The sequence below is a fragment of the Dromiciops gliroides genome, chromosome 1 (assembly GCF_019393635.1).
Source record: "Dromiciops gliroides isolate mDroGli1 chromosome 1, mDroGli1.pri, whole genome shotgun sequence".
In the NCBI taxonomy this organism is placed as follows: domain Eukaryota; kingdom Metazoa; phylum Chordata; class Mammalia; order Microbiotheria; family Microbiotheriidae; genus Dromiciops; species Dromiciops gliroides.
In genome coordinates, this window is record NC_057861.1 from 67,194,721 (window position 1) to 67,211,333 (window position 16,613).

A 16,613-nucleotide genomic window follows, 5' to 3' on the forward strand; every position below is an offset into this window, starting at 1 on the left:
AAACAGGCGGTCTGCACTCAGCCCCAAGCTAATTGGCTGGCAGCCCTGATTGACAGAATTAACAGGCAGCTGTAGAACTGCCAGCTTCCCCAGCTTCCAGATGCTGAAGGTCACCTGACTCCCCTCACCAGGCTTCTAGTTATGGTAATTTGGCCAGGTCCATGTAGGCGTCGGTGCCTGGTGATGACGTGAGCTGCAGCACCATGGCGACGGCCACAGCCAGTGGGTGGAACATCGTGCTGTATAATATATTATGATTATTCTTTTTATCTCTTCTGGTTTTGTTGTGATTTAACTTTGTTCCTTTGGTGGGTTAGTGATTTTTCTGTTCTTTTTAATCAGATTGGATAATAGTTTTTCAATTTTATTAGTCTTTTCTAAGTGCCCGCTTTTAGTTTTATCATTTTAATGGATTTTTATTTCCAATTTATCTATTTCCCCATAAATTTTTAATTCTCTTTTTTGTGTGATTATTTTGTTTATTTGTTTGGGTTTCTAATTTTTAAATGCATATTCAGTCCATTAGTCCTCTCTTTTTATAGTTTGTTAATGTATGTGTGTAAGGATGTGATTTTCTCCCTTGAGGACTGCTTTATCTGTGTCCCAGAACTTTTGGTATGTTGTTTCATCATTATCTCTTTCTTTCTTATTTTCTTCTTTTCTTTCATTAGTCACATCCAACTCTTTGTGACCGCATTTGGGGTTTTCTTGGCAAAGATACTGAAGTAGTTTGCCCTTTCCTTTTCCAGCTCATTTTATAGATGAGGAAATTGAGGCAAGCAGGGTTAATGACTAGTAAGCATCTGAGGCCAGATTTGAATTTAGGGCCGCCTGACTCTAGGGCCAACACTCTATCCACTGTGCCACCCAGCTGCCCTATTGTTTTCTTTTACATAGTTATTAATGGTTTCTATGACTTGTTCTTTAACCTACTTATTCAGGATTTCATTGTTAAGTCCACATTTGAGTCTGTATCTTTTGTTTGTGGCCCCATAACCAATTACTGTTTTTATTTTGTGTTATGGTCTGTAAAGGATGTATTAACTATTTCTGCCTTTTGACATTTGTTTACAATATCTCTGCGCCCTAGTAGTTGGTCAATTTTACAAAAATTCCATGTGGTGAAAAAAATATGTGTATTCTTTTGCAGTTCCATTTAGAAAATGCTGCAAATCTTTTAACTCTAATTTCTCCAGCAATTTGTTCAGTTCCATATTTTCCCCTTTGTTTATCTTTCTGTTAGACTTATCCAAAGTTGACAGAGGGATATTAAAGTTTCTTTTTACTATTGTAATACTATCTGTGTCTTCTTGTAGCTCAGACCAAGTTTCTTTTATTTTGGCTGAAAAGGTATTTGAAACATATACATTTATTACTGATATTGATTTGTTGTCTATGGTTCCTTTCAGTACAATATGGTTTCTTTGTTAATACTTTTTGAATGCTTGTTTTTGCTTTGTCAGCATAATTTACAACTCCTGATTTTTTGGATTGACTTGCTGCATAGTGTATATATTGCTTTTTTCTTGTAAGCAACAGATTGTAGGTTTTTTTTTAATCCATTCAAATTTAAAGTGATAAGAGTTGTTTCTATTTTCTTTCATCTGTCTCTAATAGTGTTTTTCCTGAGTCATGATTTTTCCCCTCTTCTGCTATAAATATAGTATTATATTCCTTCAGTTACTTTACCATAACTTTTCAAGATGGCCCCATTACCTCTAGCTCTCTTCCTCTCACCTGTGATTCCATTTTCTTGTTTTGTTACCCCTTTCCCATTAGGGTTTTGCTTATTGGTTCCTTTTTTAACTCTTGCTTTTATCTGATTCTGCCCTGCTTTTCATACTTAGTTAAGTAGATTCCCTTCTCTTCCTCTCCAACTAGACCAATTCATTAGTTTTTAAAATTTCTTTTTTTCTACCCATTTCCAAAAATGATTTCTCTCACTCTCGCTATCCATACTCTCTTTCTGTCTGTTCTAGAGCCTTATTCTCTGATTCATGACTCCTATAATTATCTGGTCTCTCTCTTTTCTCTATATTCCTCATACAATCAAAGCTCTCAAGTTAACAATTCAGGACTCTCCCCTCTAGGAGGTTTCTGCCACTGCCTTGTAGGGGTTGGTTCATGGATTTCCATTTCCCATTGTGTCTCACTTCCAGAACAATGTCAGTTATTGCAGGTATCAGAGAGGTTGCTGCCCCATAGTAGTGCCTTTCCCCTACCATGTCCTTGATCATGCAGCCCACCATTGATCTATATCCTCCCCTGGTTACTTACACACACACACACACACACACAAACATTTGCCTTAATCTACTCCCTGGGTCCATGCCCTACCATTCCCCACCATGTTCCAGTTTCTCCTAGGGATTCTCACTCCCCTGACTGCCCCGCCCCATCAATGTAGGATGAACAGACTTTTCAAATACCAAATCTTTCAGGTTATACACAGTAGAAGGTCCCCCTCTCTCTTCATAGACCATCTCTCCACCCATAGGGGCATTTGTCAATGCCACCCTCCTATCTATAAAGTTAGGCCTCCTTCCTTTCCCCCACTTCCCCCCTCCCCAACTCTTCACCTACTCCTCGGAAGGCTCTTCTCTTTCTGGTACCACAGGGATCAACTTCCATTCATTTTAGCCTTTAATTTGACTCTGGCATCTCATATATTCCTCTCTGTCTCCCTCCTTCCTTCCCCTCCTTTCATGAACACTCCTATGTTATAAGGTATTCCCACAAAAATACATTGATTCATCTGTAGGTAGGTTGTCATCAGGTTCTGTCCTTAATGCCCCTTGTTTGCCTTTTCACTATGACTTTTACCAGATACCTGTTTTGGAGAGATTTGAAAGGTTGTAGAGAATCAGTTCTTTATCTTGCTCTTGTGCCCGAAGCTATTGATCTTTTTATCCTGTTTTCTTTGAAGCACCAAAATTGCTGCTCCCCCAAATATGGTTTCCTATGAGTAAAGGATTATAGATTTAGAATTGGAAGGGTCCTTAGTGACTCTTTAGTCCACTTTTCTCTTTATAAAGGTGAGAAAAATTCTACCTCAATGGGTTCCAATTGTTCATATAATAAAAAGTCTTTTTCTAGTCAGGTGAGAATCTACAAATAATCTTTGTGTTGGTAAAATCAATAATAGCTATCATTTATATAGTAGTTACTATGTGCCAGGCACTGAGCTAAGCACTTTACAATTATCTCACTTGATCCTCACAACAACCTTTGAGAAGTGGATGTCAATATTATCATCCTTATTTTAAAATGAAGAAAACGAGTCAAACAGAGGTTAAATAACTTGCCCACATTGACACCACTAGTCAGTATCTCAGGCCATACTAGAATTCATGTCTTCCTGACTCCAGGTCTAGTGCTCTATCCACTGTACAACCTAGATGCCCAGGCACTGAAATGGCAGCAAAGGTCAGGAAAAAAATCCAGGATATATTTCTTACCTCATACACAGTGTGTTAATGACTTAGCCAAGGCACATGGTTTCTTCTAATCTCATACCATTTATCAAAATGTTCTCAGTGAATTTGAAAGAGTTTGACCAAAATGGTAGTTAGGTCAAGAAGCCAGTGTCCTAAAATTTTCAGGATTTCACTCATGTATTTTTAAAAATTCTCTTCTAAAATAAAATAAAATTCTCTTATAACTAAATGGTTCCATTAAAACCAAGTCAAACACTAAGTGACAGTAATGCTCAATCTTGGCTCCAAAAAGAGATGAAGAAAACATGCCCTTTTCCTTTCACAATGTCACATACATGGTAAGATATAGTCACATCACTGATTGTGTTTACTTCTCTTTGTTGCAGGAAAGGGCTCATTGAGTGAAGGTGGGGGGGGAACATTGGGAAATTATTGTGATGTGAAAACCAAAAACATTTTTTTTAAACTCCTCATATTTTAAAGGACCAAATGGTTCCTAGTTTTAAAAAAATTAAGTAGTATCTCATTCTAGTATTTTAATTACCTTTTTTTTGCTGAAAATATCTTGATTTATTTTATTTATTATTTCTTTCAGAAAGAACCTTTTTTTAACTAGAGATAATTTTCATAGAAGCCTAGTTCCGCTTAACATTCCCAAGAAATTTGAGGTAATATTTTTATTTAATAATCTGGGGGAAAATTCACTGGGTTGTTGTGAGAAAAAATGCTTTGCAAAAAGGAAAACCTACATCCATGTGAGTAGTTATTATCTTTGTTCTTCCCACTTTTTGTTCAATCGAATCCAGAAAGAAATGGTCTTGGGACAAACTGCTATCTTCTTATTGATCTTTCATATTTAATATGGGTAAAATGATTAATTTTTGTAATTGAATAAAATTATTAGATGTAAACTCTTCTGAGTTTTCACTGAAAGAATTTTTTGGGACAACTCTCCTAGAAGACAGGATGATGAGGATCATATGTATTTCTTTCTGTTTACATAATTTTGATTTCCTCCATTAAATCTCTTATATTTTGAAAGCTTTTCATTTGTAGCTTGAAAATGGCTACACCTATTAAAAATGTTGTTTTTAACTTTTTGCATGTCATGTGGCTGTGCTAATACTCTGGTTCTAATGTAATTTATTTGTTGAATTCTTGAACATATTTTGGAATTTGTATTTGTAGTACAGGGATATATTATCTTTTTTAGCAAGATTCTGGTGCATAATTCTGGTCACTTGGCTGTGTCTTTATTAGGTATTCATTATGTACTAAATTTTTGCAATCTACAGTGATATGTTGCAAAATATCCTTTTTTTTTTTTTTTTTGGGTAAGGCAATTGGGGTTAAGTGACTTGCCCAGCGTCACACAGCTAGTAAGTCTTAAGTGTCTGAGACCGGATTTGAACTCAGGTACTCCTGACTCTAGGGTCAGTGCTCTATCCACTGTGTCACCTAGCTGCCCCCACAATTTCTATCATTTCCTTTTATAACCTGAATTTCTAGCCAAGCCTGGAGCATTTTGCTAATTGTTGGAAAGAATGTTGATGTAGCACTGTGTGACTCAATCAGGAGAGGAATTAGTACTAGAGCTTTGGAGAAGAGAGATATTCTTCTTAGTTTTTTCTTAAGCAGCATTTATTAAGTGCTTACTTTGTGTTGGGCACTTTGCTAAGTGCCTTACAAGTATTATTTCATTTGGTCTTCATAACAACTCTAGGAGGTAGGTACTATTATTATGTCCATTTTAGTGTTGAGGAAATCAAGGCAAAACAAACGTTAAGAGTGCTCAGGGTCACACAGTTAGCAAGTGTCTGAAGCTAGATTTGAACTTGGATCTTTCTGAATCCAGGCCCAGCACTCTATCCATTGCACTACCCAGTTGTCTCCTTTTTTTCAAAAGAGCATATGAATGATTCCATAATGTCTTCAGAACTAATTCCACACATATAGAAAGAGAGAAACACTGTTTTTGGAAACTTTAGATACACAAGGGAAGATGAATTGTCAACATTTTCCTGATTGCATGAAATAAGAAAGAGTGAAATGAGCAGAACCAAGAGAACATTGTATACAATAACAGCAATACTGTCTTAAAAACAACTTTGAGCAACTGTCATTTTGACTATTATACACAAATTAACTACAAATGACCTATGAAGTAAGACACTAGTTGCATCCAGCAAAAGAACTGATAAATATAAGTACATATAGAATTATTTTACATATACATATATACATATGTGTGTATATGTGTATATACACATATTTGTGTCTATCTCTAGGGCAAGATGGAGAGGAAGAAAATGGGAAAAAGTTACATGATAACTTTATTATACATTTAAAAGGAATAGCAAGTTGTACATAATAGAGCTGCAGTTTAATGTGCAATCATCTTTTTTCTACTATTTTATAGAAATGCTTGTTTTAGTTCATAAATTAAAAATAAAATTTAAAAAGACAAACACAGGAGAGAATGACTCTATGACATCTATAAGCAAAGTCTTAGAGAAAACCATAGCTTGGGTACAAACTCAAATAGAATTCCAGGAAGAAATTAAGCAAGAGTTTAAAAAGTTTTTATAAATGAAATGAGAGTATGTGAAGAAAGAAATTGGAAAAGAAATGAGAGCTATGGGACAAAGACTTAGGGAATTTAGATTGGTATGAGAGGTATAAAACCTTCCCTAAGCAACAAATTGCCTGAAAATCAGAATGGACCAAATAGCCAATGACTCCATGAGGCAACAAAAATTATTTTTAATAAGTCAAAAGTCTGAAAAAATAGAAGAAAATTTAAAGTACTTCACATAGAATAAGCAACAGACCCCAAAAAAAGATTGAGGGGAAGAAAATTAAGAGTCATTGGACTATCTTACTGCCATGATTCCCTTCTCCAACCCCCCCCCCCCAAAAGAGCCTAGACATCCTTTTTTTTTTTTTTTTTTTTAGTGAGGCAATTGGGGTTAAGTGACTTGCCCAGGGTCACACAGCTAGTAAGTGTTAAGTGTCTGAGGCCGGATTTGAACTCAGGTACTCCTGACTCCAGGGCCGGTGCTCTATCCACTGCGCCACCTAGCTGCCCCCTAGACATCCTTTTTCAACAATTTTTTCTTTTGTTTTTTTGGTGAGGCAATTGGGGTTAAGTGACTTGCCCAGGGTCACACAGCTAGTGTCAAATGTCTGAAACTGGATTTGAACTCAGGTCCTCCTGAATCCAGAGCCAGTGCTCTATCCACTGTGCCACCTAGTTGTCCCCCTTTTCAACAAATTTTAAAAGAAAACTGCCCACATCTTTTAGAACCAGGGAGCAATGTAGCAATAGAAAGAATCTGCCACTCCTGAAAGAAACCCAAAATAAAAATTCCCAGGAATATCATAGGCAAAATCCAGAGCTTCCTGGTCAAAGAAAAAAATACTGCAAGTATCAAGAATGAAAGAATTCAAGTACAAGAGTGACACAGACAAGATTGTGATTTAACAGCTGCTACTCTAAAGCAATGGAGAACTTGGAATATGATGTTCCAGCAGAGAAAGGATCATTACTGATAAATGGCCATTAGGATCCATAAGGGATCATTGATAATTTTGAAGAGGTCATTTTCAGTTGAGTGGTGAGGTTGCAAGCCAGACTGCAGAAAGTTAAAGGAGTGAGAGAAAAGGAAATTGAGGCATCAATTATAGATAAACTCTAGTAGTTTATACAGAAAAGGGAAAGGAGAATAGGAAGATAATTAGCAGGGATGGATGGATCAAGTAAAGGTTTGAGTTTAGGGTTTTTTATCATAAAATTATTTTATTATTTTTCTAGTTACATGTAGAGGTAGTTCCCAACATTTGTTTTTATAAGATTTTTAGTTACATATTTTTCTCCCTCCCTCCCTTCCCTCCCTTCCCTCCCCCCTTCCCCAAGACAGCAAGCAATCTGATATAGGTTATATGTACAATTACATTAAACATATTTCTGCATTAGTCATGTTGTGAAAGAAGAATCAGAACAAAAGAGAAAAACCTCAAAAAAGAAAAAAAAGATAGAAACAGTATGTTTCGATCTGCATTCAGATTCCACAGTTCTTTTTTCTGGATGTGGAGAACATTTTCCATCATGAGTCCTTTGAAATTATCTTGGATCATTGTATTGCTGAGAAGAATTAAGTCTATCACAGTTGATCATCACACAATGTTGTTGATACTGTGTGCAATGTTCTCCTGGTTCTACTAATTTCACTCAGCATCAGTTTATGTAAGTCTTTGCAGGTTTTTCTGAAATCCACCTGCTTATGATTTCTTACAGCACAATAGTATTACATTCATATACTACAACTTGTTTAGCCATTCTCCAATTGATGGGCATCTCCTGAATTTCCAGTTCTTTGCCACTACATGTACATATGGGTCCTTTTCCCTTTTTTATGATCTTTTTGGGATAAAGACCTAATAGTGGTATTTCTGGGTAAAAGGGTATGCACAGTTTTATAGCCCTTTGGGCATAGTTCCAAATTGATCTCCAGAATGGTTGGATCAATTCACAGCTCCACCAAAAATGCATTAGTGTTCCAATTTTCCCACAGCTTCTCCAACATTTATTATTTTCCATTTTTGTCATATTAACCAATCTGATAGGGGTGAGGTGGTATTTAGGTTTGTTGTTGTTGTTGTTTTGGGGATGAAGGAGATATAGCTGTGTTTGTAGGGAGAAGGGAAGCAGCCAGTAGGCAAGGAGAGACTAAAGATGAGTGAGAGAATGGGAATGCTACATAAGGAGCAAGATAGGAGCTCTTCCTGAGTCTCTGAAAGCCCAATTTGGAGGGTGGAGCAACATCATCAGCAGGGCAGAAGGCGGCAAGGTACCTGGTGGAGGCAGCCTTTTGTCTTTACTCCAAATCTAGGTCATCAGTCATGGACTATAGAATATAGAGCTAAAAGAAACATTAGAGATCAGTGAGTCTTTCTTATTCTACAGATAAGGGAAACTGAGGTCTAAATAAAGTTAAGTGACTTTTCCAAGGTTATATAGACAAAAATTATTAGACCTGGTATTTGAACTGATTTTCTTTTCTAATATTATTGGCCAAAAAAAGTCATGGACATGTGTCTAGAAATACTGCTTTCATAATTACATAACTAATATGAATTATCTTTATTAGATTGAAGATCCAACTGTTACAGGAGCTATTTATTCTTCTTCAAGTATATTGTTGGTAATAGGTGGAAATGTCTATGCTTATGATTATGAAGAAAATTATTGGAGTACTATTCTAGGTATGTGTTTTTCACCTTTTTACATTCATTTGAACCACCCATAAATCAACTATAGAAAGGTTCATTTTGTAGAGATAATTTATTTTGTTCCTCTTGTTAGTAACAATTATTCTGGATGTAAAACCAGAAAATGAATTAAAAACCAAGTATTAAGCTCTTATAGCACAGAATTGTCTATTTACCAGAGATGTAGATGTAAAAGCCATTGAGTACCTGCTAGGAACTCACATTCTAATAGGGAAAGACAGTACAATAGGAGGGTTCTGCTACAGGGGCAATGTAAAGTCTCAATGACTCTCTATTGAAGGAACAAGGTATCTTTTTTAGTGTCATTTCCACTAATAAAACCATATCCATTTCTGATGTTAAATCATCTGATTAGGCTAAAAACTTCAGTGGTAAGAACTTTCTTTTTTGATTCTTTAGTAGCTGTGGTTGCTAATAAGGGAGGGACTAGAGCCCCCACATTCTCTAGGACTTGTCTCCACAAAGATTGCTACCCTGGACAGTCAGATCAGAAGTGAGTGTGATGGTTAGGGGGACCCCAAGTAGTGGTAGGTCAGTGATACATCAACAGTGAGGGGTAATAGATAGAAAAGAACTATCCCTAAATTGGTATGATTCAATATACCAATGGCTCTGTTGTGATCTTATGGATTTGGTACTCCATCAGTGCAGGTTGCAACCTCTCTATAACTTCTTATTTTATCTGTGCACTACAACAGTTCCTTCATAGAGAATCTACCCAATGTATTAGTCTTTTGTCCCCTAGGCATTTTTAAAAACATCTTGTGAGTACCAGGATAGCACTTGGGCTATCCATTTTATCTCTTTCATCACATGACTAGTCTGCCTTCTTTCCTGATCCTACATATACTCAATGACATCCTTATGTCACTTAAAAAATATTTTAAACATTTTTAAAAGTCTGAAATCCAATTTCTCTCCCTCTCTCAGCACCCCCTGCATTAAGAAGGCAAGCAATATGAGACCCATTATCCATGTGAAGTCATGCAGAACATATTTCCATATTAGTGTCACAAGTAAAATTCAACAAAGGTAGACTGAGATACATTCTCTTCTAGCAAGATAACATTTTATTAACAGGAGTGCTCCCTGCCAATAGAATGGGTCAGTGGCTTGCCTCAGTTTAGCCAAAGATCCCAAGATAAAGACTTAACTCATTTTTATAAGATTAGAGCAAAGAACAGAACAGGTAGGTGACTTCCTAGGATTATAGACAACATCATTGGTTGGAAGCTGAAAATGAGGGTCCAGCAATAACTCCTTCCTTCCCTCTTGTGACTAAGAAATGCTCATTTTTACTCCATCTGTAAGGTTAAAGATATTGGGCCAGATTTCTTAGATAGCAAATCAGATATCTTTGAAGGATAGCTTGGTGGCATAAAGATACTAGAACAAACTCCCTGGTATCCATTCATATTCCTCAAGGATAGCAGATTTCCTTGAGGGAAGAATAGAACAGTGATTAACAGAACTAGATTTTTAAACAACTCATTACAGATCATCTAAAAGTCTACACTAATTTTAGAGACAAAGAACTACAACTTAGGTACATTATGGAACAAAAACAATTATTGTAAATAGGATCGATAAAAATAACACATATTCAATTTAATCTTCTCATCAACCATGTTACAAAAAAGTAAAGAAAAATAAAGTGAAAAAATACTTATACCACTTAAGTGTAGATTATTATTAGAAATATGCTAGGGAAAGCTAGATGGCGCAGTGGTTAAAGCACTGGCCCTGGATTCAGGAGTACCTGAGTTCAAATCCAGCCTCAGACACTTGACACTTACTAGCTGTGTGACCTTGGGCAAGTCACTTAACCCCCATTGCCCCACCAAAAAAAAAAAAAGAAATATGCTATAGCCTGCTTGTACCAATCAGGATCTCTCCATTACACCACTTGGGATTACCTACATCTTTAATTTTTGGAGGCTATGATGCCCTAAGATTTGCAGCTATATAGCACACATTACTTAGAAGGATATGATGATGAAAATATAGGTCTTTCCGCAAGGAATCTCCTTGAGATTATTAAAAGCAGTGTTTAAATTTTCAGATGCTTACCATCATCTTCAATTCCACACCCAACTCATTGTCTGTCTGCAGCACTTGCATATAAACTAACTTGATGGGTTGTCCATCCAATTACATGTCATATTCTGAATAACAGCCATTTTTTCATCCATTTCTTTGTTCTATATGGATTATTCCAGTGATCTTCATTGAAAAATTATGAGTCACAACTAACCTAGAAAATAAGAACTAATTTAAGAATGATCAAATCTCCTAAAAATCATGACCAAACAAAAAACATGGATAACATGTTTTAAGAAGTTTTAAATGGAAACTGACAAGATCTGTTAGAAACAGAAGAAACATTTGAAACATAGAAATTCATATAGACAAAAATGAGGTGCTGTGACAAAATTTATTAATCTTTAGCATACTCAAAGGAGCAGGGATAGCAATAATCTTAGAAAATGCTAGAGTAAAAAAAAAGACCATTAAAAGAGGAGAGAAAAGGGACTTAAGTCTTAATATATAATATAAGGACTTAATATAATATTAACAATAAGAAATATTGTGAAGGCAAACTCAACTGTCACTGGCAGCAAATTGATTATGATAGGTGAGAGAATGAGGAGTCAGGGATGACATCCAGTTTGTGAACCTAGGGGACTGGAATATGGTGGTGCCTTCAACAGAAATAGGAAGTTAGGAAGAGAGGAGAACTTGGAGGAAATGATGATTAGTTCAGTTTTGTGACATTTTGAGTTTAAGGTGCTTATGAGACATCTAGTTGAAGATATCAGGCATTTGGAGATGAGAGGCTAGAGGTTCATCAAGTTAGTGCTGAATAAGCAGAATTGAGAATCATCTGCATGGAAGTGATAATTGAATTCACGGGCACCGAAGCTTACTAAGTGAAATAGTATAGAGGAGACAGCAGCTAAGTGGCACAGTGGATAAAGCACTGGCCCTGTATTCAGAAGGACCTGAGTTCAAATGTGACTTCAGATACTTGACACTTACTACCTATGTGACCCTGGGTAAGTCACTTAACCTTCATTGCCCTCAGGAAAGAAAAAGAAAGAAATAGTATAGAGGAAAAAGAGAAGAGGGTCCCGACCAAGCTTAGGGGGATACCCATGGTTAGTGAGCATAATCTGGATGAAGATCCAGCAAAGGGGATGGAGAAAGGGTGGTTAAGACAGGTAACCGAACCAGGAGAAAGTAATGTCAGAAAAACCTATGGAGGAGAAATTATCAAGAAGAGGGTGATTGATGTCAATGGCTGAAGAGCAGTCAAGAAGAAATTAGAATATAAAATCCTTGAGGGAAGGAATTACCTTTCTTTTTGCTCCTGTTTCCATCTGCAGCACTTAGCACAGTGTCTGGCATATAGTAAGTTCTTAATAAATGCTTGTTGCCTGCTTACCCATCTTGACTCCTTGATCAACCATTTCAACTCAATACTATGCTGTTCTTTTGAGCCACTTTTCCCCCTATCCTATCATCAATCTCGTTTTCCCAAGCCTCAGCCTTGGATTACTCCCTCCATCCCCTGTCTTTGAGTCAACTGATTGAAACTGTGGGGACCAATTTTTAATTGGGGAGTGCTAGCTAAACGGCTCACTGCAATATTGGGGCAAGAAAGGAAACCGGCAGCCTCCCTCAAAACAGAACAAGATTTATTTTAATAAGAACGAACTTTAAAAAAAAAACAAACAGGATCAGTAGGATCAAGGGAAAGGAAATAAAAATGGGGAAAGGGAAATTATAATACCTGAAAAATACCACCGCCCAGAAATCAGCTGAAAATACACAGCAGAACGCCTGTCGCTCTCCAGCTTCCACCTCAAATGCCCAATTCTCCTCCCCCAAACCTAGAAACACCCCACACAGTCCCAGCCAATGGGATGGCCGCTTGGACAATCACATGACTGCCCTCGCTAGGCTTCCAATCATTATAATTTTGCCAGGCCCATGTAGGCGTCAGCGAGTGGTGATGACATGAGGTGCCAGAGCCCTGGCAACCGCTACAACCAGTGGGTGGAGCACTGCTCGGTTTCCGGAGCCCCAGGCCAGTGCTCGCCGAGGCATAAAAAACCTCAAATAACAATTAATTCTTTACAATGCTGAATGAAGCTGGAGAAAAACACAAAAGTCCCTTACTGCAGCAAGGAAATCTTTTTATACCTCCCTAATCAATCCACCATCCCACTTGCCATTGCAGCTTTTCCAAAACTTTTCATTCCTATTTAAACCTCCCATTGCTCCCCCTCCCTCCAGCCTCCCTCCAAAAATGTTGCCTCATATTTTACTGAAAAATATGAAGGCCATTCATTTTATCTTCTCATCTTACATCAGACAGAATCCTTTTTCTGCTGTCTCCTTCACTACTGTCTCAAATGAAAAGGAGCCTCTTCTTGTCAAGGCCAACCTCTCTACATGCACAAGCGATCCCTTTCCATCTTGTCTCTTCTGGCAAATTTCCCCCTTGACCATCCCCACTCTCTCACTTATCTTCACACACTCTATGCCTACTGGCTGCTTCCCTCCTACCTATAAACACATCCACTTCTCCCTCATCCTCAAAAAACCCTCACTTGATCTTTGCTAGGTATCTTCTTATATTTCTCCTCCATTTAATGCCTAAACTCTTTGAGAAGTGCATCTACAGTTGGCACCTCCCCTTCCTTTTCTTTAGCTCTCTGAAGTCTGGCTTCCAACTTCATCATTCAACTGAAATTTCCCTCTCTCCAATGTTGCCTATGACCTCTTATTAACCAAATAGCTTTGTTGGAGAGACTCAAGATTCTAGAATTACCATATAATGGATCAAGAAATGGGAGAAGCCTTGAGAAGAAAGAAAATTTTCCTATGAAACAGAAGGAATAAGGGAATGGGTGAAAAGACAAGTATTTTGAGTGTAGGGGCTAAATTTAATATGGGGAGAGTTAATTGGGTGGCTCTCCGTAATATTGGGGTTCAGAAAATAATGAGGGACCTCTAGGTCCAAAGTTTCCTCCCCTCCAAACTGCCTTTTTTAGTTATTTCTCCCAGGCCTATAAGAAAGGAGATTGACAGCCTCTTTTCCACAAACAAATCAGGTTTTATTAATGGGAATAACATACACATGAGGTAGAGAGAAATGTGTGAGTAATAATAGCTCACATTTATGTTATATTAATCCTCACAGCCATTCTGTGAGGGAATGAATGCCAGTGTCATCACAACTTTAGAGATGAAGAAACCAAGACCCAGAAAGATTAAGGGACCTAGGGAAGATCAAGAAACTTGTAAGAATTTTGTCTTCCCATGCATAGAATGTAGACTATTTGAGGGGAAAAATACCATGTTTTCTATTGTGCTTCTCTAATATGTCCTCCAACAATGCAACAGGGCAGAGAACACAGGAAGCCTTTAGGGGTTGATTAATTGATTAATCCTTGCTCAAAAGAAAGGAAAGGAAGATTGCTGATAGGGGCCTGTTTCTTTTCTGTCTGACTTGCCTGTTCTAAGCATCCTTTGAGGTGCAGGTCAATTTCCCCAAGAAAATTTCACCAACATTTTTCAGTTATCAGTAACATTAAAGACTGTGCATAGCCCTTGCCTTGGGGCTTTCATACACATATCTTAGGTGATTACCATGTATAATTTTGACTATAGTTATTTCTATATGTCATATCCCTCTATTGTGAGCCCCTTGGGGGTAGGGATTGAGTTTTATCTAATCTCATTTGATAGCTCCTTGTCGAAGTTGCTTTCCATTGATTTGGGGGCATAGCCAGTGTATGCCAGAACTCTGCATGTAATTGACCACCATCTTCCTCCCCTCAGCTAAGTTGTTAATCTCCAACAAACAAGTGGTTAACACTTATAAATTAGAGCTTTTGGATGAAATGCAAAATGATATCCATACTTTATTAAATTTAAATTATACCATATTATTATTATATTCTTATACCATATGCTTTATTATTTACTAATTATACGATATTATTATTAAACTAGCAGACCTACCAAGGATTACAAAGGGATTGTTCAGGGCTATAACATTCAAATCTAAGTCAATGGAGCCTAGCAGAAACCACTTTCCCTATAATTATACATATATTTGTTTTGACTTGGCCTCTAGGTTAACGAGGTCATTGGTATGATGATTATCAATATAAGAAATATGTTTGTGTTCTATTTATATCTTTTTTTAAATTCTAGGGCCTTATCCTTATGCTTTATGTCATATTTCCCTTTCAGTGACAGAAGAGTACCTTACAGATATTTATGCCGAGTACTGTTGCTATAGTAAAGATTACTCTTGTACAGTAAGTACAATGCCTTAATTCTTCATTTCTTTGTATGAGACTAACCAACTAAATTATCTAGTCACAGACCATCCATTAGGTTATGCATTCAGCAAATAATTATGAAATATCTCTTTTGTTCAGGATGCTGGGATAGAGCAAGGATAGAGAGGACAAAGACTCTGTTTTTAAGAATATTACAGTGGATTAGGAGGGGAAATGTTTGAAGAGATCCCTGTAAGACTCGGGAGAATTCACTAAGAGTGAAGGAAACATCTAGACAAAGTGCTAGAAGTTTGAGGAAAGAGGGAACACAAAGCACTGTAGGGAATTTGAGGAAAACAAGAGGTCAAATGTGAACCACTGCTTAGTGATATTTGAGAAGAGAATTCCTACGAGGTTCCTTCCAGTCCTGAGATTCTGTGATGCAGTGTCTCCCCCTGGTGATGGGGAAGAGAGTGGACCTTGAAGAAAGGCAGGGACTTTCACTATCTTGCCTGCCTCCTGTTCCTTCCCATTGCTTCCAGTGGGCCCCTGCTCTTCACTCACATCCATGGCCATCACTCTCGTTTAAACCCTTTTATATTACCCGAATTATGACCCTAACTAGCTTGCAGTTCTTTCCCCTCTCTACTCTATCCTTTGCCTAACTGACAAAATAACCTTCCACATATTGGACCCTATTACCCTCTTGCTCAAAAATCTTCAGTGCCTCCCAATAAAGCGGTCCCTCTGGTAAAATAAAATACAGACTCTCCAGGCTGCCATCCAAAACTCTCTACAATCTAGATTCAACTTGACCTTTTTGGCTGGAGTTAACATTACTCTTACATGCATTCTTTGTTCAGTCAAGGTAGCTTATTTGCTGCTGCTGTTCCCCACACAGATAGGTGGCTCCATGGATAGATTGAGGGACCTGCAGTCAGGACAACCTGAGTTCAAATCCAGCCTCAATAATGAACAACTTTGTGTGACCCTGGGCAAGTCACTTACCTCAGTTTCCTTAACTATAAAATGGGGATTAATAACAGCAGGGTTATTGTAAGAATCAAAAGAGATAGTATTGCTAAAGTACTTAGCACAATGGCTAGCACATAATAGAAGCTTGTTCTTGTTTCCACCCCCTCTCCCTGACCATTTCCATCTATCTCCCACTTTTCTACCTCAAGGGCCCTCCTTCCTCACTGCTTCAGAATTCTCTTCAAATTTCAGTTTTCATGAAATTTCCAACCTCACCTTTTAGTGTTCCTTCCCTCCTCAAATTATTTTGTATTCACTTATCTGTGTACATGTTTTATACCTCAATAGAAAGTAAGCCTCTTGTGGGCAGGACTATCTTTGATTGACTAGTCACTAGTACATAGTACTGTTTCTGGCACAAAATAGGTGCGGATAAATGAGAGGAAATCAATAGAGAAAAGGCACTAGAAGCAAGGGGGAATCATGAAAGAATTTCATAGAAGTTGGAACTTTAGCTGGGATTTCAAGGAAGCCAGGGAAATTAGGATGTATAGATGAAGAGGGAGAGAATTCAGGGATGGGGGCAGCCAGTGAAAAGGCATAGAATGGA

General features: G+C 37.5%; 1 protein-coding gene across 1 annotated transcript in view; it reads left to right on the plus strand.

Moving 5' to 3' along the window:
• The first annotated feature begins 203 nt into the window (after window positions 1–203).
• Window positions 204–16,613, plus strand: part of CATSPERD (cation channel sperm associated auxiliary subunit delta) — a 102,694-nt gene continuing 86,284 nt past the window's right edge. Inside the window, 4 exon segments of the mRNA XM_043990711.1 lie at window positions 204–241; window positions 4,033–4,105; window positions 8,588–8,702; window positions 14,997–15,064. Of these exon segments, the coding sequence (XP_043846646.1) occupies window positions 204–241; window positions 4,033–4,105; window positions 8,588–8,702; window positions 14,997–15,064 (294 nt within the window).